Source organism: Bos indicus x Bos taurus, chromosome 10 (genome assembly GCF_003369695.1).
Source record: "Bos indicus x Bos taurus breed Angus x Brahman F1 hybrid chromosome 10, Bos_hybrid_MaternalHap_v2.0, whole genome shotgun sequence".
Classification (NCBI taxonomy): Eukaryota; Metazoa; Chordata; class Mammalia; order Artiodactyla; family Bovidae; genus Bos; species Bos indicus x Bos taurus.
This window is the reverse complement of record NC_040085.1, coordinates 24,793,514-24,819,677: the sequence shown is the minus strand read 5'-3', so window position 1 is coordinate 24,819,677 and position 26,164 is coordinate 24,793,514. Positions and strand designations below refer to the sequence as shown.

Below are 26,164 nucleotides of genomic sequence, written 5' to 3'. Positions count from 1 at the left end.
TAACAGTGAGAGACTTTATTTTGGGGATTCCAAAATCACTGCAGATGGTGACTGCAGCCATGAAATTAAAAGACACTTGCTCCTTGGAAGAAAAGCTATGACCAACCTAGACACCATATTAAAAAGCAGGGACATTACTTTGCCAACAATAGTCTGTCTAGTCAAAGCTATGGTTTTTCAAGTAGTCATGTATGGGTGTGAGAGTTGGACTATAAAGAAAGCTGAACACCAAAGAATTGATGCGCTTGAACTGTGGTGTTGGAGAAGACTCTTGAGAGTCGCATAGACATACAAGGAGATCCAACCAGTCCATCCTAAAGAAAATCAGTCCTGAATATTCATTGGAAGGACTGATACTGAAGCTGAAACTCCACTAGTTTGGCTACCTGCTGCAAATAGCTGACTCATTTGAAAAGACCCTGATGCTGGGAAAGATTGAAGACAGGAGGAGAAGGGGACGACAGAGGATGAGACAGTTGGATGGTATCACTGACTTGATGCACGTGAGTTTGAGTAAACTCTGGAAGTTGGTGATAGACAGGGAGGCCTGGCATGCTGCAGTCCGTGGGATCTCAGTCAGACACGACTGAGCGACTGAACTGAACCATTGGTTCAATTTTTTTAAAGTTACTCAATCTGGGAAAACTTCCTTAAATAGAAAAAATTTCCTTAAATAGAAATTTCTTAGAAATTTCTGTCAAATATCAGTGAATCTTTAAAGGGATATCAAGTCAGAAAACATTTTGGAAGTGCTGCCTTTATCTTCTCCTTGGAAAATGGTCTCTAGTAATTGGGGTTTTTGGTAAAAAGAATAATTATTTATCCCCAGAACTGAGAGGGTGAGTTAAACATGTATTTTTTAATATACTTTTTTTCCCTAAACGTGGATTGTATTTTCAGTAAATTATTCTACTTCAAGGTGGTTTTCTAAATGAAACAATTCATTTATAATTTTCAGAACATGATACAGAGCCACATGTTTATTTATATTTTTACACATGTTTTGCTTTATTTTCAGGAAAAAGAAGAAGTAGAGGGAATATCAGTAGGTGCTATACTCTCTGACTATCAGCGTGTTCGAGTAGAAAATGTGTAAGAGAACATTAATTTGTTTTATATTTTTTAAATGTAGTAATTAAGAATGTGGATTAATGAAAAATAAATAATTATACCCAAATGATAAATAGATATAGCATTCTACATGTTGCATGGACAGAGGAGCCTGGTGGGCTATAGACCATGGGATCTCAGAGTCAGACACGACTTAGAGACCGAACCACCATCACCACCACGTGTCCCATGAAACTAAATGTATTGCCCTAAGTAACAAAAGTTGTATTTTTACTTTTTTTCCATCTTTATATCTATGCATGAGAAAACTTACCAAATTACCATAAGGGAAAAATTATAATAAAAATTGAAGCAAAAGTTTTTTTGAAGTATTATTCTCAAATTTCCCTTATTTGAAATAGTATAACTTTTTAATATTTTTTAACTCATTATCATTTGTAGTAAAAATCAGGAGCAAATAGAAGTAGTGTAGTAATATTTTAAAGGAAAAAATATATTAAGAAATATCTTCTTTGGTCCTTCAAACTCAGTTCTTGAAAAAGAATATTCATGAGATTGAAATACTTCTATAAAAACCCATTCAACTTTAAAGGAATCATTAGATTGTTACTCCTCCCATCTCCCTCACCTCCCATGTGAGATAGTAATGTGTATTTTGAAAAAATTTCCTTGTGTTCTGTCTGCCTGCATTTGAGAACAGCTGATTTATAGATGGAGATGGATTGCATATCCCTTAGCCAAATGTTAAAAATAATATTATTCTCATCCAGTTTTAAATCATATTCTCTGAGAATATTTTGTGTAAAAATCTTTGCTTTTGAATAAATTCAAATGTATGTGATTTAATGGATAGCCAAACTGTAGGTAGGGCTGACGTCTATTTATAAAAGCTTTGCTAAGTCACTTCAGTCGTGTCCGACTCTGTGCAACCCCATAGACGGCAGCCCACCAGGCTTCCCCATCCCTGGGGAAGTACACTCCAGGCAAGAACAGTGGAATGTGTTGCCATTTCCTTCTCCAGTGCATGAAAGTGAAAAGAGAAAGTGAAGTCGCTCAGTCGTGTCCAACTCTTAGCGACCCCAAGGACTGCAGCCTACCAGGCTCCTCCATCCATGGGATTTTCCAGGCAATGTGTTCCTGTTGGGAAGCCACTTTATATCTACATGAGAGAGGGGCCCATTGGATACTCAAAAGTGGAGGCAAACTGTTTCTCAAAATGCAATCTCAGGTACACTTCAACAGATAGTTTAACAATATTATATACCATAAAGCACATCTGTTCATTCCTGGGTTTCAGCACCAAAAAAAAAAAGCACATCTGCAGTATTTTTTTTTAATCTTCCCTGGTGGCTCAATGGTAAAGCGTCTGCCTACAATTCGGGAGACCCAGGTTTGATCCCTGGGTTGGGAAGATCCTCTGGAGAAGGAAATGGCAACCCACTCCAGTACTCTTGCCTGGAAAATCCCATGGACAGAGGAGCGTGGTAGGCTACAGTCCATGGGGTTGCAAAGAGTCAGACACGAGTGAGTGACTTAACTTTCTTTATTGGGAGCCATTGGTCTACAAACTCAGTTTTGAATTAGCCACTCTCCAATTTGTAATTTCTTCATTATATTTTCGAGATATAAAGAGTTTAATAGATGTCACAAGCTCAAATACAGTAGTGATTTACAGAGGAATCTTATTCCAACCATGATATTTTATGCTGTTAAAGAATTTAAATAAGTATAAGATATACATTGCTGTTTAGTCACTACTGAAGTGAAGTGAAGTCGCTCAGTCGTGTCCAACTCTTTGCGACCCCATGGACTGTAGCCTACTAGGCCCCTCATGTCCAACTGTTTTGCATCCCCATGGGCTGTAGCTCACCAGTCTCCTCTGTCCATGGGATTCCCCAGACAAGAATACTAAAGTGGGTTGCCATTACCTTCTCCAGGGCATCTTCTCCACCCAGGGATCAAACCTGAATCTCCTGCATTGGCAGGCAGATTCTTTACCACTGCACCACCAGGGAAGACCCCAAAGAAATATGACTTAAGTCTAAAAATACTCAAAAGATCAGGGATACCAAAGAAACAACCAAGAATTTTCCAGTAAGGCCAGGAAGGAATAAAGTTTTCTTCAAAAAAACAACCGAAAAATCTTTACCTCAAAAATGTGGAGAGAAAAATTTGGTTAGTAGACATTAAATATTGGTGATAGGACAGCAAAGACTGTAATGCTTGTATTACGTGGGTAGTTATAGTTTTATTATTTTATGTTTATTAACTGCCTAAGCATTGTCTCAACATTGATTTAGATGCTCAGGACATTTTACAAAGGAAAATTATACAAAACAGTCTCAACATTAAGGAAGATCTTGATTTCTTTGAAAGGCAAGGTATATGTGCAAGAAAAAAAAAAATTGGTATTAATATTGCTTAAGACCATGTATGAGTAAATGACCAAATATGTGGTACATTTAATAAGTATTGGAATTTTCTGCAAGACAGAGCGTTCCATGTATGCTGGAGTCGTCATCCAGGAAACTTTACTGACACTAGGGATGGTGGAGCCTAGAGCTATATTTTTTACTAGAAATTTGAGCTCAGCCACTTACAGTGTGACTTGAGTGAATCATTTGTCTCTACTGTTTATTGAATACCTATTTTATCCAGGCATTGTACAACATTTTTATCTATATTACTTTTAATTGATTATCAGTTAATCTATATTAATTTTAATTAATTAATCCTCCCTGAGGAAGTTATATCTAACTAAAGGCATGATGCAAGTGAGGAAGGTAGGGAGCATGGCAAGTATGTTAGACAAGAGTGAGCAGGCTGGGGCAGGGGGTGGGGGGGGGGCGGGGGGCGGGGCAGGTTGGAGTGTAGTGGGAGGTGAGGTATGAGAGGCAACCAGGGTGGGACCCCTGCAGGGCTTATTTACTAGGAGTGACAAGGGGAGGGTTTAGAGCAGAGGAATCCCATGATCCATTTATGTTTTAAAAGGATCACACTAACTATTATATAAAGGGCAAGAATGGAAACTTCTCTGGCAGTCCAGTGGTTAAGACTCTGTTGTAAAGTAATTAGCCTCCAATTAAATAAATTTATATTAAAAAAAATAAAATAAAATTATCTGCCAAGTAGAGTAAAAAAAAAAAAAAAGACTGTGCTTCCACTGCAGGTGTGTAGGTTCAGTCCCTGGTTGGGGAACTAGGATCCTGTATGCCGAAAGATAGTGGTGGCTCCAACCAGCATGTTACCAGTGGTACTGGTGAGAAGTGATTGCATTCTGCATTGTAGTAGATTAGATGTAGAATGTGAAGAAAAGAGGAATAAAGGCTGACTTCACTTTCTAATATTGTAATCTTCTCAAGAACTTTGGAAAGAAATATTTTTGTCCCTATATATGAACTAGGAAACTAAAGCTTAGCTCTGACTTGTTAAAGTCATGCAGCTAGTGAGTTTAAGAGGTTTCAAACTCAGATATGTCTGGACTCCAAAATCTGAATTCTTCCAGCACCATAATATAAAATTTGTAGTACAATACTTGCAGCATATTAAGTGCTCAGTGTTTGCACTTTTTGTTATTACTTTTTCTTTCAGACATGAATTCTTTTTTTTTTTTTTTTGCCATCATTATAGTTATGCTTATTCTTGATTCTTTTTGCTTGTTTTTATTAAAGTATCTTTTCACCTTTTTTCTCTTTTATTTTCAAGTATAGATTTGGAGAAGGAAATGGCAACCCACTCCAGTGTTCTTGCCTGGAGAATCCCAGGGACGGGGGAGCCTGGTGGGCTGCTGTCTCTGGGGTCGCACAGAGTCGGGCATTACTGAAGTGACTTAGCAGCAGCATAGTTGATTTACAATATTATGTTAGTTTCAAGTATATAGCAAAGTATAACAAAGTGTATAGCAAAGTGTGTATAGCAAAGTTTCAGTATATAGCAAAGTCATATATTTTTTCCAGATTATTTTCCATTATAAGTGATTATACAATATTGAATATAGTTCCAGTTCCCTGTACTACACAGTTAAACCCTTGTTGTTTGTCTATTTTATATATATAATAGATAATTTTTATCTGTTAACTCTCATACTTCTAATTTATCTCTACCCCCTCAGAGTCAAATTCTTTAAAAAAAGTTTCAAAGTTAAATAAGAGTAGTTCATTTAACAATAGATATTATAAATTTAATCAGTATATGATTATTTTGTTAAGATATGATTATTTCCTATTTATTAGGATATAAATTTATCCTAATTAATATGGTTATTTTATTAGGATAAATTTATTTGCCTATTTTGCTTAAGCTTTGCAATTTTGACTCCTAAGGAAGTTCTAAAAACAAAAATAATCATCCATTAGCTTTTGGAAGCTTTTTTGCATAGATTTCTAAACTTAGAGTCTTACTAAAATTAATATTTCTAATCTGCCTGGAGATTTCATTTTTATCTGTTTAGGCATAGCTTGTGGAAATTAAACATGTTTATGTTGTATACATAAACTTCATTATGCAAAACATGCTTTTTAAAGTATTTTATATGCTAATATCCTTGAGAGAAGCAGTATGTTTAAAATCAAAGTAATTGCTATGGATCTAAGTATAGAACATTAAGATGTTATATGATTTTTTTTTAATTATTTTATAGGTGTAAAAGGCTTAATCTCCAGCCTTTAGCTTACCTTTGGCAGAGAAACCAGGAAGATTTGCTCCAAGAGATGATATCATCTAACATTCAAGCAATCATCATCAAAGTAGCAGCTCTAGGTATGTAGCCAGACTTTCAAGGGAGCTGTCTGTTACCACTCAGATAATCTGAGTTCACCAATAAACAGTTAAAACTGAAAAGGAAGATTGACTTAGAATATAAAAACGTGGAGTTATAAGCTAAAGGAATTGAGTAAGGGTAACTTTTAGAATGGGCTTTTGATTATTTACCAAAGTGATTAATAGTGAGTCTTTTTTCTTTTTTGGCTTTCTTTTTTGTCCCTAAATATATAACTGCCTCTAAACTGGCATTATATTGTAGTCCTTCAGTTTAAGTTCCTTTTATAAGATATGGAATTCAGATTCATAGGGAACAAAAAGTATAGATTGATTATTTTTTTAAGCTTTTTAAAATCTGTATTTGGCACAACACATGATATTTTTATCTTTTTTTTTAAATACACCTTGAATAATGCTAAGTATCAATAGAATGATTGACTCTCTGGTATCAGAAATATGCTGGGTAGTGGATTTTTGTTGAGGACAATGAGAAATTCACGTTTGAGACAGTGTCATTTGATCGGTTAGCATAGACACAACAGGCAGGTGGTAATCTGATTCAAATATGGATATTACATGTGAACACATTTAATTTGTTGTTGTGAATTTTTATAATTATATTCATTTTCAAGAAACCATGGGGTTTGAGCCCAATTCATTTATTTCATGAGCCTATTAACAGTAAATACCCTGGAGCCTCAGGGTCCTCAAAGCCTAAATCATGTACCTCATTTGATAGTGTACACCTTGCTGATCTCTGAAATAACAAGGTCTCAAGCTGTGGAAGATGTTACAAATAAATTCACATTTTAAACAGCATTAAAAGGAAGATTCCATAGTATTTCTTCTTGGTAAACACCAAGCTACTCTCTTCTTGTAGAAATCAAGGTGTTATCTTTGGTGGAAAGCCTTATTTAGAGAACATGCAGTTAATCTCCTTAGCTGTTAAAAAGAAAAAAATGAGGTGGTTTTGTGTTCTTATTTTTGAGAAAATGTTGCTCAGCAACTCTTATGATTGAAATTCTCACTACAGATATATTTGTCTTGAGTTTCCCTATGAATGTCCACAGAGTATGCTCTCACTTTCTTTGTTGCTCACTTGCAGATTTTCTAAGATTGCATAGCTCCATATTGAAGTTCATGTGACATTTCACTGAACAGTACATATTCTACCCCTAATACTGCTAGAAAATGGATTATAACCTGGAGAGAACCTGACCTGTTAGAAAAACAGAGCTATAGAATATGACCTTACTGTGACTGATATTACTTTTCATTTGTGTGTATGTTATGTGTGTGCGCCTCTTTGAAAGGTTGGAGATGGTGATTAACGGTATTAAACTTTTGGGTAAAGTATCAAACCAAGTTGATTTGTCCTTGACATTCCAATGACAAAAGTATAGATCTGATTTTAACATTTATAGCACATAGTTTCTATTGATTGCCTATGGGTGTACAGAGACAGAAATTATTCTCAAGAACACTATTAAAGAAAGATTTGCTGAGTGGCACATTCCTTCTAAAGATACAGATATAAATGATACAGTGTAGGTTTTCAGGCTTACCCCCCACCCCCAACACACACACACTTTAATTTTCAGAAAAAATTTAAGCAAAAAAAAAAAAGGAAATTATGGAATGGTCTTATATAAGGCTTGGCTCTATATGGATGTATAGAAACATATTTCTATAATTGTGTTACATAACCTCAGTGTCTTACAGGTGTGGGTGAACTCATGAAATTTTCATATTAATGACTTAGTATTTATTGACATTTCTGGTTTTTAGACTTATTTAAACACTATTTCCATATTGGATTTCAGAACAGTCCTGCCATTTAGAAATATTTATTTTTAATTGTATAAGTATTACATGAAAACATTCTTTTTTTTTTTATTCAGTTTTCCAAGGTTCTTGCCTTTTATTTGAATACAGAATGCTAATGGAATAAACAGCATCCAAGAGAAATTGTATAGACTCAAAAGTTCACAAAAAGTTGCCGAGGACAAAAATTAATCTAAACTGAAAATACCAAGTTCTTCCTAGCCAAAGAATCTGGAGATAATTGGAATGCTTTTTTTTTTTTTTTTTCAGTTTTTCATTTTAAATTTTATTTATTTATTTTTTTTAACTTTACAAAATTGTATTAGTTTTGCCACGTATCTAAATGAATCCGCCACAGGTATACATGTGTTCCCCATCCTGAACCCTCCTCCCTCCTCCCTCCCCATACCATCCCCCTGGCAATATATGGTAAATTTTCACGATACAGAAAAATTTGTTGTATTTTCTATCAACTCTTCTCTTGCCAATCATTCCCTTTCCCAGAGATACCACTGGAGTGATGCTGATCATCTTTTTTTGGTATGTGTATATATAATATTGGGACATCGCTAGTAGCTCAAATGGTAAGGAATGTGCCTACAATGTGGGAGACCCAGTTCGATCACTGGGACAGGGAAATCTCCTGGAGAAGGAATGGCAACCCACTCCACTACTCTTGCTTGGAGAATTCTATGGACAGAGGAGCCTGGCAGGCTATAGTCTATAGGGTCGCAAAGAGTCAGACACAACTGAGCAACTAACATACACACACATATATGGAGCATATTCTGTATGATTCAACCATATAAAATTAAAGGGTAGAAAAAAATGAATCTACAGTGTTAAGAATCTGGAAAACTGTTATCTCCAGGAGGGCAAGTATTGACTAGGGAGATACTGGCAATGATCTAAATCTGGATTTTGGTTTTGATTACATAAATATGTCTAATTTTTAAAAATTCATTAAGTTGAACACAGATCCATTAGCATAAATGATGATAAGTGAGTAGGTCATGAAAACCTTGCTCTTGGGAAGTGAAGAAACTATTCATGGGGAAGTAACAGATCTTCCAACTTAGTTACCTTGCATAGGGCCACATAGTTAAAAAAAAAAAAAAAAAACTTCCAAGCCATCCAAAAGAAAGGAGGCAAAAAGGAGGGAGATGAAAAGATAGGAGAAAAGATATATATGTGTTCTCCAAATATACACAAAATTAACAGAGATGTATCTGGAGAACCCCCACCCCACATTTTGAAATTAACCAACATACTTCTATTAACCTACTAATCAAAGAAGAAAGTATTTGAGAGTTGTGAGATGCAAGTAAGCTCATATTATATAATTCCATTTATGTGACATTTTAAAAATAGAAAATTATAGACACATGGTAAGTAACTGGATGCCAGATGCTGGGAGTTGGAGAAAGGACTGACTGCAGAGTGGGAAAATGACAGCATCCGACTTTTCTCATTAACTTTTGCAGAGTGGTGGAAATATTCTGTGTAATTATGTTGATGCTTGCATGCCTGTATATATTTACTGAAATTTAAAATTGGCGTATTTTATTTAAAGCCAATTTTAAAAATGAAAACAAACATGGCAGTGAATAAAATTTCCCAAAGCCAAGAACTGGGATATTAGCTGGCAAGTAGACTATATTGGACCTTTACCAAAAGCCCCAAGAGGCTGCAAATGAGTGTTAACTGGGATGATACCTGTTTAACCCTAAGCCGGATTTAACTTAGGCAACATTGGGAAGTATGGTTAAAGTTTGGAGCAGCCAATTCCCCCTCCTTTGGCCCACTTCAGTATAATCTGACCATTGTATACATTTCACTGCTATAAATACACAGAAATGGACAAGAAATATCTCACAGGTGTGCTACATTTGTTAACATCTGTAGAGCAGCGATATAATTGAAGACTGAAATGGGAAATTGATGCACTAGTTAATTAAAATGGCCGGAAAGGAAAAAAGGATTTAATGATTAGCTTAATTAAATTATTTTATGCTAACATTGACTATGGTAGCAAGCCATGCCAGGATTCTACTGGGAATGCTTCTGGGATTGGAAGGTAAGAATGAGGTGATGGGGGATGATTTAAGTATACAACTATCTATTTTTCCCATTTTACAAGTTTCTTTTGTTTTGTTTTGCCTGATCTCTTGGTCCCAGGCCTGAGCTTAAAGTTACATGCACCAAAAGAAAATGTTATCAGTGCAGAAAGCACAATATTAATACTACTAAATTTGACAGTGTCTGTCCTTAAAGACTCTTGGGAATATGTCACAGCTTCATCCATGGAGGTAAATTAAGCCCTATGTCTAAACACAGGGCCATGTGTGCTGTGATTCTTTATCTGTCAAAATCTGTAATATCAACCTTGGAGTGAGTCCAAGGAGAAGCGTTAACAAGGCTGCTGTTCTTACTGTCCTCATGGTTTTATAATACATCTACTGAGCCAGAAAGGCCAATCATAGGGGAAAGGGTATGGGTCAAAACAGGTTGTAAATGGAAATGAAGGGTATCAGAGGAGATGGGAAAGCACTTATAAGTAGATTACAATTCTAGCAGAGTACAGTCATGTGACCTCCATGCTAGCCCCTCTGAGCTAGAGAATACCACACTTAAGGCATTCCTCTCAGATCTAATACTGACTACTTACGTTGAGAGGAAACTCTGGACCTCTTTTCTACAGAGAAAGGAAGTTGCTGATATATGAGCTCTACCTGAAGATTTTACCTGGGCAATCTGAAGCAACAGAATGACAAAGTTCCAGTTGATGGTTCAGTATAGGGGTAGTTTATTTACTATAGTTACCACTCAGTTATTGATTTATTGTCTATAGTTACCATTCTGATCATTTTTCTGATGATAATTACTAATGAATTATGTCAGTGAAAAATTCCGAACAGTAGAGCTTTTTCATTCTCTGTGGGCATAAAACAGAACGGTATGTTGCTAAGACACCTACCTAGGTGTAATGGAAAGCAGATTTTTACCGCCTGTCATAGCTTGATCTTAGAGAAGGAAACATCAACCCACTCCAATATTCTTGCCTGGAGAATTCCATAGACAGAGATGCCTGGCAGGCCACAGTCCATAGGAGTCACAAAGAGTCAGACATGACTGAGAGACTAATACTATAGCCTGATCTAGTCCTTCAAATACAGAATATGTGAATGTAATGGACTTCATTTAAATCACTGCAGAATCACTACAGTGTCAACCCCAAAATCACTGCAGATGATGACTGCAGCCATGAAATTAAAAGATGCTTGCTCCTTGGAAGAAAAGCTATGACAAATCTAAACAGCATATTGAAAAGCAGAGACATTACTTTGCCAACAAAGGTCCATCTAGCCAAAGCTATGGTTTTTCCAGTATTCATATATGGCTGGGAGAGTTGGACCATAAAGAAAGCTGAGATCCAAAGAATCGATGCTTTTGAACTATGGCATTGGAAAAGACTCTTGAGAGTCCTTGGACTGCAAGGAGATCCAACCAGTCCAAAGGAAATCAGTCCTGAATATTCACTGGAGAGACTGATGCTGAAGCTAAAGCTCCAATACTTTGGCCATCTGATGGGAAGCACTGACTCATTGGAAAAGACCCTGAAGCTGGGAAAGATCGAAGGCAGGAGGAGAAGGGGATGATAGAGGATGTGATGGTTGGATGGCATCACTGACTCAATGGACATGAGTTTGAGCAATCTCCAGGAGTTGGTGATGGACAGGAAAGTCTGGCGTCCTGCAGTCCATGGGGTCACAAAGATTAGACACGACTCAGTGAGTGAACTGGACTGAATGGACTTCATTCAAGGAAATTGGAACACCTCTCTTGAGGGAGATGGACTTATTAGATATACAATGAATTGATATTACTGATAACAGTTATGTGAAGTACATTTATGGAAAACCTGTGACAGCCAGGCAGAGCTGTGTTTGGCATAATATGCTAATTGAAATCTCATGAGATTTATATTTTGTGTACAAACCATTTTTCTAAACTATACAAATGTCACTAATGTACCATAGTAATAACACGCATTGTGACTTGATTACTATTTCCTCTACTGTGCTAGATGTTCTGTGTGGATTTTTGATCCTGACATTTCAGTTCTATATCAGACCAAAATACATAATATTCCTGAAAGCTCATAATGATGAAAAGAACTTGCTAGTCCAAATATAGACACTAGAGGGAGCTCTTTTCCAGGAGACTCACTACATCTGGAAATGGCCCTGGAGGGACAACAGAGCTCTAAACAACTGGACTAATAGAGTATTTACTTTCATGGAACATTGTGTCAGTCAACAGTATTGGAAGAGGGCCTAAATACTTACCCAGAAGAGACTATGGAATATTCTAATCATTATGGAAGTTGCTATGTTTAAAGATAACAATCAGGAGTATCAGAAACCAAGCTAAAGATGCCAGTTTAGCACACTACCGTTAGCATAGATTATGGTAGGACATTACTGAACATGTGACCTTCATGCTTGTTTTCTAATGGCCCAAATACCACAGATATAAATGAGATTTGTCTTTTCATGGTACATTGGTGGAAATTGGACAGATAAAGGAATACCACTATGTTGACCTGAAGAGAGCATGTTGCACAATGACATCTGGAAACCAATGGCTGGTAAAACCTATACTATGACGTCTGGGATAGAGGTAAATCCTCAAACCAGATGGAATCCACAGTTTAATTATACAGTAATATCTCTGGTCACACCACCCTGGTCACAATAAAAGTGAATGTATGCAAAAGAAAGTTGATTTTGATGGGCAAGATATGAAGAATGGTGCTGTAGTCCTAATTGACTCTTTATGCCCTCCTGTGCCAGAGCATGATCAGTATGACAGTGAAGGACATGGAGAGTTGTTCTGATGCTCCTTGACCTCTGCTTGAATTGCTGTGTTGTTTGTTTACTTCTGTTCTTTAAATTATCAGTAAAGATAGGTGCTGAATAAGGTCTCAGATTTGTTTGAATCTGACTTGACAATCCAATCTTTTGGTTTAACTCAATTTCTCATTTATTTTGTACCATATTATGTAAGTAGGGTTGTAGAGAAAATGCATTTATGCTTCTGCACAATTAGGGCTTTCTGAGCAAATTTTGCAGCAACTTGGGACCTCAGTTAAAAGCAAGCATTAGAATTTAATGTATGATGGAATAGACAGAGAGGACTCCAGAGAGACTTACTTCTCTGGAGGTCTGTGTTTACATTTCAAGGGTGGAGGGATGAGACCTGGACCTTGGAGACATCTCCTGGGTTGTAAAACTGGAGACACTAGTTTTATTCCTCCCCAGAGAGAGATTTTTTACATTACAAAATGAAGACACAAGTCTTTGCTTTTACTTTTCCAAAGAATCTCTCAGAAGGAGAGGGGAAACAACTGTCCCCTTTTTCCTAAGTAAATACGCAGCTTTATACCTTACCTACAGAGGATGCAACTACTTGAAAGATTGCATCTCATTCTCATCATCTTGCTTCTGGGTAAAGAGCTGGCACCAAGAAGAACCAGAATGATATTATCTACTTACTGTGTGTATGAGTATTATCTGTTCTGCTCCAAGAAATTCATGTTGACTTTCAGCATGTTAATAAATACAAATATTAAAATTTTAGCAATCTGTGAAACAACAGTTTCAGAATCACAGTGCTAATACCCCCACCATCACTGTAATTGTTGAGAACAGTTAAAAATAATTTTTTACATGTGCTTTCCTGAATTTCACTTCTCATCTCTTAAAAGTTCTATATCTGTTTTGTCTGAGCATGTAACTATTATATACTGTACACTATTTATAACAGTTTTATGGAAATATAATTAGTATGCCATGCAGTTCACCCATTTAAAGTGTACAGTTATTAGTATATTCACAGTGTATTCCCATCTTTATGTCTTTATATATTTGCTATTCTGCACATTTCCTATGAATGGAGTCCTACAATATGTTGTCTTGTTCATATGACTGGCTTCTTTCATCTGAAATAGTGTTTTCAAGGTTTGTGTATATTATAGCCTGGATCAGTATTTGATGTTTTTTTATTGCCATATAACGCTCCATAATGAATTGTCCCTTTCTTTATTGCTTTATTCAGTTTGTTCATACTCTGTTTAGGAATTTTGCATGCATGTTGAAAAGAAAGATACAATCTTCTTTCCTAGTATGACATATACGGGTAATAAGGTTACCCTGGCCTCATAAAACTTACAAGTGTTTCCTCTTTTTCTGTTGTCTGAGAGAGTCTCAGTAAGATTGGTGAGTCAATAAGTAATTTCTTAATTTTTCTTCTTACCCATTTTCATTTTATCCATTTGATGTTAACTATTTTTCATGATTTTTAAAAAAATTTTCTATCTTTTGCTCTGTGGGATATTTTAATGTTTCACATTGTTCTAAGAGGGATTCATTAGCTTTAATTATAATTAGCTTTAATCTTTTCAAAATCATTTTTCAGATCATAATTTTTAAATTAATACATAAAATATAATAAAATCTTTTCAGTCCTTCCTAATCAATATAAGGAATTTAAGGGACTAGCCCATAGACAGGCCAGAAACAGTCCTATTTGGGATCCTTATATCCCAATGATACAAAGGATTGACCTTTGATTCAAAATGGCTTGCTGTATTTTTTTCAGTAATATGTTTAACATGATGGACCTTATATGTTCTATTTTATAAGCTGAAAATAAAGATGAATAGAGAAAGAGTTTTATTAGAATATAGCCATGCTTATTTGTTTACATATTGCCTGTGGATACTTTCTTGTTACAATGTAAGAGTTGAGTAATTGCAAAAGAAACCATATGGCCCACAAAACCCAAAATGTTTACTGTTTCGGTTGTAGAAAATGTTTACCAATTCCAGTTTAGAGAGACCTGATGGGATTTCACTCTAGTCAGACAATTTTATTGGTAACTACATCACTTTCACTTTTCACTTTCATGCATTGGCGAAGGAAATGGCAACCCACTCCAGTGTTCTTGCCTGGAGAATCCCAGGGACAGAGAGGAGCCTGGTGGGCTGCCATCTATGGGGTCGCACAGAGTTGGACATGACTGAAGCGACTTAGCAGCAGCAGCAGCAGGTATCTTTGAGGGGATTTGAAACTCAGAATCCTGCCTAGAAAGCATTCTCCTGAGAGAATGCTACTGATTCTTTGTGTTGACAAGTTATCTTCATTCAATTCTTATTTCTTCTAATTTCAAGGAATTTGAATCCTTTGCCTGTATGTGTTTGGTATGTGCCTGTATGTTACTTTTTCCAATAACATTTCTCCCCCAGTTTCTACTCCCGAAGTTTGAACACACATTATTGTTACTATATATATATATAGTTATTATACACACACACACACACACACACACGCACAGGGGCTTTCCTGGTGGCTCAGACAGTAAAGAATCTGCCTGCAATGCATATATATGTTGTTGTCGTTGTCCAGTCGAAAAGCTGTCTGACTCTTTATGACCCCATCAACTACAGCACGCCAGGCTTCCCTGTCCTTCACTATCTCCCAGAGGAGTTTGCTCAAACTCATGTCCGTTGAGTCTGTGATGCCATCTAAGTATCTCATCCTCTGTCACCCCCCTTCTCCTCTTGCCCTCAGTGTTTTCTAGAATCAACATTTGCATTTCATGATCTGATTTATAGAACTTCTTTGACACAAGTATATATCTGACTGGGTTTTGGTTCTTAACACCAGTTATTTTATGTTACAACTTCCCTTCTCTTAACTGTTTTGTTTTTTTTTTTCTTAATTTGTTCTAGTGAAATACGTCTTCAATATCTATTCAGGAATTATAGGTATTTCAAAAAATTTTTTTCTTGAGCTCAGGTTGTCTTTCTTTTGCTTTAACATGTGAAAGTCAACACATGTTCATGGATAATTTGAATTTTCTCCTTTGTAAGTAACTTGCTTGCTTGTTTGTTTTTCATATATTTCCTCTACTGTTTTATTTTCTTGTTATGCAAAAAGAGAGACTTAGATATTGTATAATTGTGCTGCAACATAAATCCAATCCACCTCTCTTTCTCCACCTCTAAAAATCACTGGAAGTTTTCCATGCAGCAGATGGAATACAGGCAAGACAGTTAAGCCTGTGGTTTTCAGTGGAGCTAGATGTATTTTTCTTTTTTGACAGGTTCAGAAAAGTCAGTGTCTAAATTGTGGTTAAATCTTGGGACTTTTTGACTTCCTGTATTATACTTTTAATCTCACATTTTTATCTGCTTTGTTAAAGATATTTCAGGTATTTCAGATGAGATATAGTTATGATTTGGGATACTAGAATAGCATCAATTAGAATAGTATCAACTAGAATAACAATTTCAAAATAACAATGTTTTTAAGTGAAATGGTTTAATTTGAAAGATAATAGATGATTTCATAATTGACTTACACCAGTGTTTCTGGGAGAAAATGTTTGTATTAAGCAATTAAAAACATAATTATAATGATTATTGCACAAAGCCCATCTTTATAAGGTCTTAAAGAGCAAATGCTATACTACAAATAGTTTTAGATAGTGATTAGATTGAAAATGACTGATTTTATTTCATTTTATTTTTGGGGTACTGGATAAAGAAAGATTTTATAAGAATAAATTTGTCACCTGCCTTAGGCAGGAGTAATTAGATGTAAGCAAATTTAATGGAGTCTGTGTGCTCTGGGGCCATTCAGCTGTGCTTCAATAATTGCAACTTTTTTTTTTTTTTCAACATTTTTTTTTAACATATCAGTGGCAAAAATGTTAAAGTATAGGGTGTCCATTTATCTTTTAGGTAAATAACTTTATGTACTTTATAAGCAAAGAAGCAATGAATGTATTAACAAATAGTAGACTACAGTCAGAAATGAATGTTGCTGATGGTATACAGTTATTCTATTTCCCTAATTCATTAGCATTACATGACTTAAGACTACTTCCATCCTTTGTTGTCCTTCATTCTGTTTACTGTCACTAAAAAAATTTAAGGTTTATTTAAACAATATATATTTGAACAAGTAAATATTGTATTTTGATACTTCCCTTTTTAATTCAGTCTTTACAAATTAAAAAGGTTTAATGATTTTCCAAGACACAGATCCACAATAACAAATTATTTTTTCCTCTTTTTTCCCCCCAAAGTGTAGGTTTATCTCTTCTGTACAAAATCTCCTGGAATCTAGCTCCTGCTAATCACTATTATGATTTTGCCACTCCTCACTCATAAAAACTACACACCAATACTCAGTTAAAATAGCATTACTAAAATATTATTCGTATCAGGGATAGGTTTTTTCTCATTACAGAAATCCTTACAATATTGAATTCTGTTGATACTTAAAATGTGATTTAACTTACAGTTTTTCAAAGACTTCTTTTGTATAAAGAATCAGAGTATGAGAATGTAAGAATGTATGTCTGTAAGTGAAGATAAAACAAATGACTTAATTAATTCATGTTTAATTAAACAAACCTCATAAGAAGTTGATAATACGTTAGTATCAACATGTAGGAAGGCCCATGTTGATGTATCACATCATTCTTTCTCTATCCTGCTCTTTCATTCTCTTAAACAATTATTTGAATGAGCAGTTGCATGGTATGCTGATTAAATCTGTGACACTAAGGTTCTTGGGATCACTAATACTTTGAATGATAGAATCAGAATACTGACTCGCATTATTGGCTGGAACTAGAGACTAAAGCTGACCAGGTGAAATGTAATAGAGGTAAATATACAGAGTTCTGGTTTTTAATCCCTAAAACCAACTTCAAAACATAGAATGGGTGCGATATTGCTTAACACTAGGACTTGAGAGAAAAATCTTTGAGGTTTTGATTTTACACTTACATGTGTACATTGTAGGTACAAACTCGGTCCTGAAGCAGCTAAGGGAATATGAGGGGTTGCATTAACAAACAGGATGAATATCAGGATCTTCAGACTAGGCGAAATGTATTCCTTGGTGGCGGGGAACCCTGAAAATAAAACCAATGATGGATTAGCAGCAAATATCTCCAGAAAGTGTTAAATATGAAAAATTTAAAAATTTTGTTTTATGTTTCTTGTATTTCCTTTAAGGAATGGAAATTGCTTTTTTAAACTGGGGGAAAGATTAGAGTAAGATGGGACACAGAAACACCTATAATTTAGTGAGTGGTGAGTGACCAGAACACTGAAGGGACAAGAAATGGTGCCACTAGAGGACCATTTAGTTCAGTTCAGTTCAGTCACTCAGTCGTGTCCAACTCTTTGTGACCCCATGGTCTGCAGCACGCCAGCCTTCCCCATCCATCACCAACTCCTGGAGCTTACTCAAACTCAAGTCCATTGAGTCAGTGATGCCATCCAACCATCCCATCCTCTGTCATTCCCTTCTCCTCCGGCCTTCAATCTTTTCCAGCATCAGGGTCTTTTCAAATGAGTCAGTTCTTCCCATCAGGTGGCCAAAGTGTTGGAGTTTGAGCTTCAGTATCAGTCCTTGCAATGAATATTCAGGACTGATTTCCTTTAGGATGGACTGATTGGATCTCCTTGTAGTCCAAGGGGGCTCTCCAGAGTCTTCTCCAACACCACAGTTCAAAAGCATCAATTCTTCGGTGCTCAGCTTTCTTTATAGTCCAACTCTCGCATCCATATATAACTACTGAAAAAACCATAGCTTTGACTACATGGACCTTTGTTGGTAATGTCCCTGCTTTTTAATATGCTATCTAGATTGGTCATAGCTTTTCTTCCAAGGAGCAAGTGTCTTTTAATTTCATGGCTGCAGTCACCATCTGCAATGATTTTGGAGCCCCCCAAAATAAACTCTCACTGTTTCCATTGTATCCCCATCTATTTGTGATGAAGTGATGGGACCGGATACCATGATCTTAGTTTTCTGAATGTTGAATTTTAAGCCAACTTCTTCACTCTCCTCTTTCACTTTCATTAAGAGGCTCTTTAGTTCCTCTTCGGTTTCTGCCATAAGGGTGGTATCATCTGCATATCTGAGGTTATTGTTATTTCTCCTGGCAATCTTGATTCCAGCTTGTACTTCATGCAGCCTGGCATTTCACATGATGTACTCTGCATATAGGTTAAATAAGCAGGGTGTCAATATACAGCCTTAACGTACTCCTTTCCCAATTTGGAACCAGTCTGCTCCATGTACAGTTCTAATCTGTATGCAGATTTCTCAGGAGGCAGCTAAGACGATCTGTTATTCTCATCTCTTGAAGAATTTTCCACAGTTTGTTGTGATCCACACAGTCAAAGGCTTTGGCATCATCAATAAAGCAGAAGTAGTACTCTTGCCTGGAAAATCCCGTGGACGGAGGAGCCTGGTAGGCTGCAGTCCATGGGGTTGCTAAGAGTCGGATATGACTGAGCAACTTCACTTTCACTTTCATGCAATGGAGAAGGAAATGGCAACCCACTCCAGTGTTCTTGCCTGGAGAATCCCAGGGACAGGGGAGCCTGGTGGGCTGCCATCTATGGAGTCACACAGAGTTGGACACGACTGAAGTGACTTAGCAGCAGCAGCAGGTGTTTTTCTGGGACTCTTTTGCTTTTGTGAGGACTATTTAAAGGAGCCATATATTTAGGCTGAAGTGAAGGCAGCAGGTTACTGGGCCAAGGAGAATGGCAATTTTTATAGCAGTCCATAATATTTGAGGGCTTCCCTGGTGGCTCAGATGGTAAAGCATCTGTCTGCAATGCTGGAGACCCGGGTTTGATCCCTGGGTCGGGAAGATCCCCTGGAGAAGGAAATGGCAACCCCACTCCTTTACTCTTGCCTGGAAAATCCCATGAACAGAGGAGCCTGGTAGGCTACAGTCCATGGGGTCACAAAGAGTTGGACACAACTGAACGACTTTACTTATAGTATTTGAAAGTCTACTGATACTTTCTGTGGCTTCAGAGAACAATTCTAAGAGAAAGTGGAAGCCGTATAGTGAAGCAAATCTTGGTTTGGTATCAGAACTTTTTGACATTTGGAGCTGTCAAGTAGTGGCATTAGGAGGTTGCCATAGGCCCTTGTGTGACTTTCTTCAACTTCTACTTCATGCCCTTGCTCTTCCTTATGTAAACCTGTCCCGTCATGCTGAAACAGAAGTAATCTGAGGTTGTAGAACTGAGCTGACTAAGGTTGCTTCTGGGAGGAAATTCCATCCTTCCCCAAAGACTGTATTCATGGCTCTATTCATAAAGGGTAGAGGTTTGCCCCCATTAGGTAACTTTAGAACAATATGCCACTTGCTCTGAGGGCAGTTCTATAGAGAGAATTTTGGAAATGGATTGATTAAAGGCGAATATGTATTCTACTGGAAAAAGCATATGTACTGTGCAAAGGTGGCCACTGTGAAGGTGACAGCCCTCATTTAAATACATAAAAATCAGTCTAATTATGACTTCTTAGTTTTCATTAAAATCTGAAGCTTACATGGAACATGATGAGAAATTTAAACTAGTTATGGTTTTCAGATTCCACTTGTTAGGTAAAAATTTTGTTACATGCTTATTTTACCCTTGCCCGTTGGTCTCTTACTATATGTTTGTTTGTTTTTCTTAATTTGGAAGCACATGATTTGGAAAGACATTTCCCTATGGGCTTCCGTGGTAGCTCAACCGGTAAAGAATCTGCCTGTGGTGCAGGAGACCCTAGTTTGATTCCTGAGTCTGGAAGATCCCCTGGAGAAGGGATAGTCTATCCACTCCAATATTCTTGGGCTTCCCTGGTGTCTCAGATGGTAAAGAATCTAACTGCTATACAGGAGACCTGGGTTCGATCCCTAGGTCAGGAAGATCCCCTGGAGGAGGGCATGGCAAGGCACTCCAGTAGTCTTGCCTAGAAAATCCCATGGACAGAGAAGCCTGGTGGGCTACAGTCCATAAGATCACAGAGTTGGACACGACTAAGCAACTATGCATGTAGGGTACCTACTGTTACTCCACATCTTGTCTATAGTGAAATTATTATTTGTTTTTTAAACCAAAGGTGATCTATATGTGTCTGGAAGAGGTAACACAGTGTTAGGGAAGAAAAGAGAAATTGTCCCTGAAACTTTGTTTTCATTACTTAGCAAGTTTTACAATTAATGACTGAAGTTTCTCTTGTGGCCTCTCTTCCCAAAGACTGTGCTTATTTATTTTTCCCAGTAGTCTCATGTGACCTTGTTAAAAGCTTCATGTAATTCCCAAATAAATTACATTTACTGGTTTACTTCTATCTAGTATTTTATTGACATTTCCAGATAAGTTTAATAGGATGGAGAGAAACAGTGTTCTCTTTATAGACTCAGTGGGTGATTTGACCTTAGCAGGTTAACCTTATCCTGGTTGAAGGAAGCTATTCTTAATTAGACTCTATCAGCTTCTCCATTATCACCAGGAGAGACACTGGTCTGTACGTCTATAAATTGTAATTTGATTGTTTTTATTTCTTACAGAAAAACTACCATATTAGAAAAATGGCAGTATTTGAAAACAGTTGTGATTTTCTGAATACATTGCATATTCTCATCTGTAGTGGAGCCATTTCACACTTTATTTCCTTCAGAAACTCTCAGTTGAATACCATCTGGCCATGGTGATTTATTACTGTGGAATTTCTCAAGTTGCTCTATTATTTCCTCCTAGGAGATTGCTCTCTGCTACTACCCCCACTGATTTTCTCAGAAAGTGCCCTTGGAATAGTCGTTTCCCCACTATGCTGTGCAGCAAAGGTCAATGTCAAATAAAACGGAATTAAATTTCTCTGCTGCTTCTTATCCTCTTACTTGTCCTTATTGCAAGTCCTCACTGATGGGGAGAAACTCAGCAGTTAGTCCAGCCACTCATGTCGGCTACTTCATGTTGTCATTTTTTTGTCCTTTTAACTTTCAAATTCTTTTTTTCCCCAACAATATATTTTTGGTATTTAACTCAGAACAAAAAACACAAACGTGAAAAAAATGTTCTAAATACTTTCAATGTATTCATAAGTGACTCTGTGAAATTATTTCCAGGTTTTTTTAAACTATCCATAGATTTCCCTTTGACCTTTCAAATAATGGGCACACTATATATCTCTTATTGTTACTGTCCCTTTATGTCTTCCAAGCAGCCTGGATTATTTTTAACTCCCTTACTTTCCTCTCAGAAAGCTGCTAACCATTTCTTCTCTTCAAGTTTTGAATGTATTTATTTTAAAGTTTCACTCATTAGGTTAACATTAAGAGATGCCCATACTAATTAGAAAATAAGCTATAATTGTGCAAATGTCCCAATTGCTGAATTTTACTCCTACACATACTCACCTACAGTAATTTCCTATACGATGCATTAATCTGCTTTTTCTTTTATAACTGCCCAAATAAGCCAAGATAAGGCATATTAATTATTGCTTCTACACATTGCACTCTTCTGTCATTTATCTGGATAATAATGGACATAATTAAAATCATTCACAAGCAATAGTCTTACTAGAAAATAATGCTGAACGGTGAAGGTTAAAAGCAGATTCCATTATTCTTTCATATTCTGTGGTTAGCATAACATTTTTTACACCTGAACTTTGTTCAAATAATTATTTGTTTAAAAAAGGTTACTTAATGTGCATTCAAGCTTAGTTAATTGCTACTAAAAATATATTTTTACCTTTATACAAAGTACTTTAGCATAGAATTTCTAGCTCAAGTATTGAAACATAGAAGTCGAAACGTTTAATATCTCCCAAATGTGCTATCAGTCACGTAAACTCTGGGAATTGGTGATGGACAGGGAGGCCTGGTGTGCTGCGGTCCTTGGGGTTGCAAAGAGTCAGACACGACTGAACCACTGAACTGAACTGAACTGCGTGGTCTAGTGGTTTTCCCTACTTTCTTCAATTTAAGTATGAATTTGGCAATAAGGAGTTCATGATCTGAGCCATAGTCAGCTCCCGGTCTTGTTTTTGCTGACTGTATATAGCTTCTTCATCTTTGGCTGTAAGAATATAATCAGTGTGAAATTGGTGTGGACAATCTGGTGATGTCCATGTGTAGAGTCGTCTCTAGCGTGTTGTTAGAAGAGGGTATTTGCTATGACCAGTGCATTCTCTTGGCAAAATTCTGTTAGTCTTTGCCCTGCTTCATTTTGTACTCCAAGGCAAACTTGCTTGTTACTTCAGATATCTCTTGACTTCCTACTTTTGCATTCCAGTCCCCTATGGTGAAAAGAATGTCTTTTTTGGATGTTAGTTCTAGAAGGTCTTGTACATCATTATAAAGCCATTCAACTTCAGCTTCTTCAGCATTAGTGTTGGGGCATAGACTTGGATTACTGTGATATTGAATGGTTTGCCTTGGAAACGAACAGAGATCATTCTGTCACTTTAGAGATTGTACCCAAGTACTGCATTTTGGACTCTTTTGTTGACTGTGAGGGCTACTCCATTTCTTCTAAGGGATTCTTGCCCACAGTAGTAGATATAATGGTCATCTGAATTAAATTTGGCCATTCCAGTCCATTTTAGTTCACTAATTCCTGTAACATTGATGTTCACTCTTTTCATCTCCTGTTTGACCACTTCTAATTTACCTTGACTCATAGACATAACTCTAGGTTCCTATGCAATATTGTTCTTTACAGCATCAGACTTTACTTTCATCACCAGTCACATCCACAACTGTGAGCTGTTTTCACTTTGACTTCGTCTCTTCATTCTTTCTGGAGTTATTTTTCCACTCTTCTCGAGCAGCATATTGGGCACCTACCAACCTGCGGAGTTCATCTTTCAGTGTCATATCTTTTTGCCTTTATACAGTTCTTGGGTTCTGAAGGCAAGAATACTGAAGTGGTTTGCCATTCCCTTCTCCAGTGGATCACATTTTATTAGAACTCTCCACCATGACCTATCTGTCTTGGGTGGCTCTGCGCAGCATGGCTCATGGTTTCATTGAGTTAGACAAGGCTGTGATCCATGTGATCTGTTTGATTAGTTTTTTGTGATTGTGGTTTTCATTCTGTCTGGCCTCTGATGGATAAGGATAGGAGGCTTGTGGAAGCTTCCTGATGGGAGAGGTTGACTGTGGGGGAATCTGGGTCTTATTTTGATGGGTGGGGTCAGCAAGTCTTTAATCCAGTTCTCTATTGATGGACGGGCAGTGTTCCCTCCCTGTTGTTTGTCCTAACTATGGTAGGGGTGGGTAATGGTGGCAATGGTAATGGTGACCTCTTTCAAAAGAACTTATGCCTACACTATTGTATTCAGTGCTCCTGACGCCATATCAGGCCACTGTTGACCCATGCCTCTGTCTGAGACTCCTGGACTCTCACAGGCAAGTCTGGCTCAGTATTTTGTGGGGACACTGTACCTTTTTCCTGTATCCTGGTGTGCACAAGGTTTTGTTTGTGCCCTCCAAGAATCTGTTTCCCCAGTCCTATGGAAGTTCTGTAATCAAATTCCACTGGCCTCCAAAGTCAAATTCCCTGGGGGTTCTCAGTCCCTTTGCCCGATCCCCAGGTTGGGAAATCTGTTGTGGGTCCTAGAACTTTCTTAACAGTGTGAGAGTTTCTTTGGTATAATTGTTCTGCAGTGTGTAGGTCATCTGCTTGGCGGCTCTATGGTGGGGTAATACCAACCTCCTCCAAGAAAGAGGGCTTATGCCACACACCACATGTCCCAGGTCTGCTGCACTCAGAGCCCCTGTCCCTGTGGCAGGCCACTGCTGACCCGTGCATCTGCAGTAGTCACTCAAACACTCAAAGTCAGGTCTGGCTCAGTCTCTGTGGAATATCTGGGTCCTGGTGCACATAAGCTTTTGTTTGACCCACCTGAGCATCTCTGGTGGGTTGTGCTGGGGCCTCTCCTTTGTCCTTGGATGTGGGGTTTTTTTTTTTTTTTTTTTTTTTGGTGGGATCCAACATTTTCCTGTCAATGGTTGTTCAGCAGCAGGTTGCAGTTTCGGAGTTCTCTCAGGAGAAGATGAATGCACGTCCTTCTACTCTGCCATCTTGTGTGTATCTTGCAAATGTGTTGTAAATACCATTTTAAATTGAAAGAAAAGAAAATCAAGGCTTAAATATTAGATTTTGAGTATATGCAATAGAATGTTTCCTTAAGGTTCAAATACAAACACTACTAGTCCTCATCTCTGAATAGAGTGCTTTTTGCTCAGTCTGTAAAGGGAAGTAGCAGATTACAACAGCAGAAGAGTGCTGGCTTAGGCAGCATATATATAACAGCAGAGGAAATAAATGCTGATTTTGTTCATTTTATGGCTGAAAAGCCCATCTTTTCTTCACCAGGTAGGGCAGGCTGGTCTAAAAATGTTACTCATATGACTGTTTGGTTCTAGTATGGATATAGGCTTTGAATTTTTGAATACATTAAGATTCTCTTCATCCCGAGCTTCTCTGTACGTATACATATATGTGTGTGTGTATAGCCTTCCAAAAAGTATGTACTGTATTATAATTCTTGAACCTTTCTGCCTTCAACTCTACAATTCCCTTTATTCTTTAAAATATACAAAACACAATATTCACAAATATATAAAATCTTATTTTAATGCATATTATTATAAAACTTGTCCCTCTATAGTAACCTTTATGACTATGTTAGTCAGTTTACACTAGAACTTTCATGTTAATATATAACAATTAACCGAAAATTCCTCCTGGAAAGATAAATCTTTGAGCCTTCTTCTGTTTTTCTATTTAGTAGTAAGACTATTTAATAACTGTATTGCCTAAGCAGATATTTGTGTATAGGAATATTTCAATATGATTCTATATCTGCAATGGTTGGAAAGTGAAACTTTTCCATCTCAGATGTGAGCCCAATGTTTATGTATTAAAACTGCTTGGAACAAGAATATGTTATAACGTTTGTTGGGCTTTGGCCTCTGACAAATTCTCTTTCAGAAAAGTACTATTGTATTGGTTGATATCTCAAACATATGTAGGTAAATATTTAGAAATGTTTATGGATCAGAGACTGTAAATTTACATAAAAACCAGGTGAGATTTGCGTCTCACAGTGTACAATCTAAGGTATGGACAATAATCAGGGTTCTCTGGAGTCACCTGTACTCTCTTTGTAGCAAGTTATTCTTTCACTGGAAATGTCTTAGGACAGATTTTCTTCTGAATTTGATTCCAACTTCACTCAAGCAAACAAATTTAGTTCAAATTTTGGGCAATTTCAGTGCTGATACTTTCCTCTTCCTTTATTCAGTGATCTTTTAAGTGGAGTTTGTAATGGAGAGGACATGTATTAGTCAGGATTCTCCAGAGAAAACCAACATGATATAAAAAGAGGTGTATTATGAGGTGCTGGCTCACATAATTATGGAGGCTGTGAAGTCCCACAGTCTACTGTCTGTAAATTGGAAATCCAGGAAAGCCAGTAGTATAACTCAGTTCAGGTTCATAGGCTTCAGAACCGGAGGATCCACTAATGTACAGTCCAGTCTGAAAGCAGAAGAGGAGATGAATGTCCCAGTTCAAGCAGTGAGGCAATAAAAAAAAAGGGGGGCTCAATTCCTC

At 37.0% G+C, this 26,164-nt stretch overlaps 1 protein-coding gene across 1 annotated transcript in view; it reads left to right on the top strand.

The window, feature by feature from the left end:
- The window catches only part of DPH6 (diphthamine biosynthesis 6), a 190,102-nt gene that overhangs the window by 100,983 nt on the left and 62,955 nt on the right, over positions 1–26,164 (top strand). The window contains exons 4-5 of the mRNA XM_027553480.1: positions 1,019–1,092; positions 5,711–5,829. Of these exons, the coding sequence (XP_027409281.1) occupies positions 1,019–1,092; positions 5,711–5,829 (193 nt within the window). The remainder of the gene's footprint in view (positions 1–1,018; positions 1,093–5,710; positions 5,830–26,164) is intronic.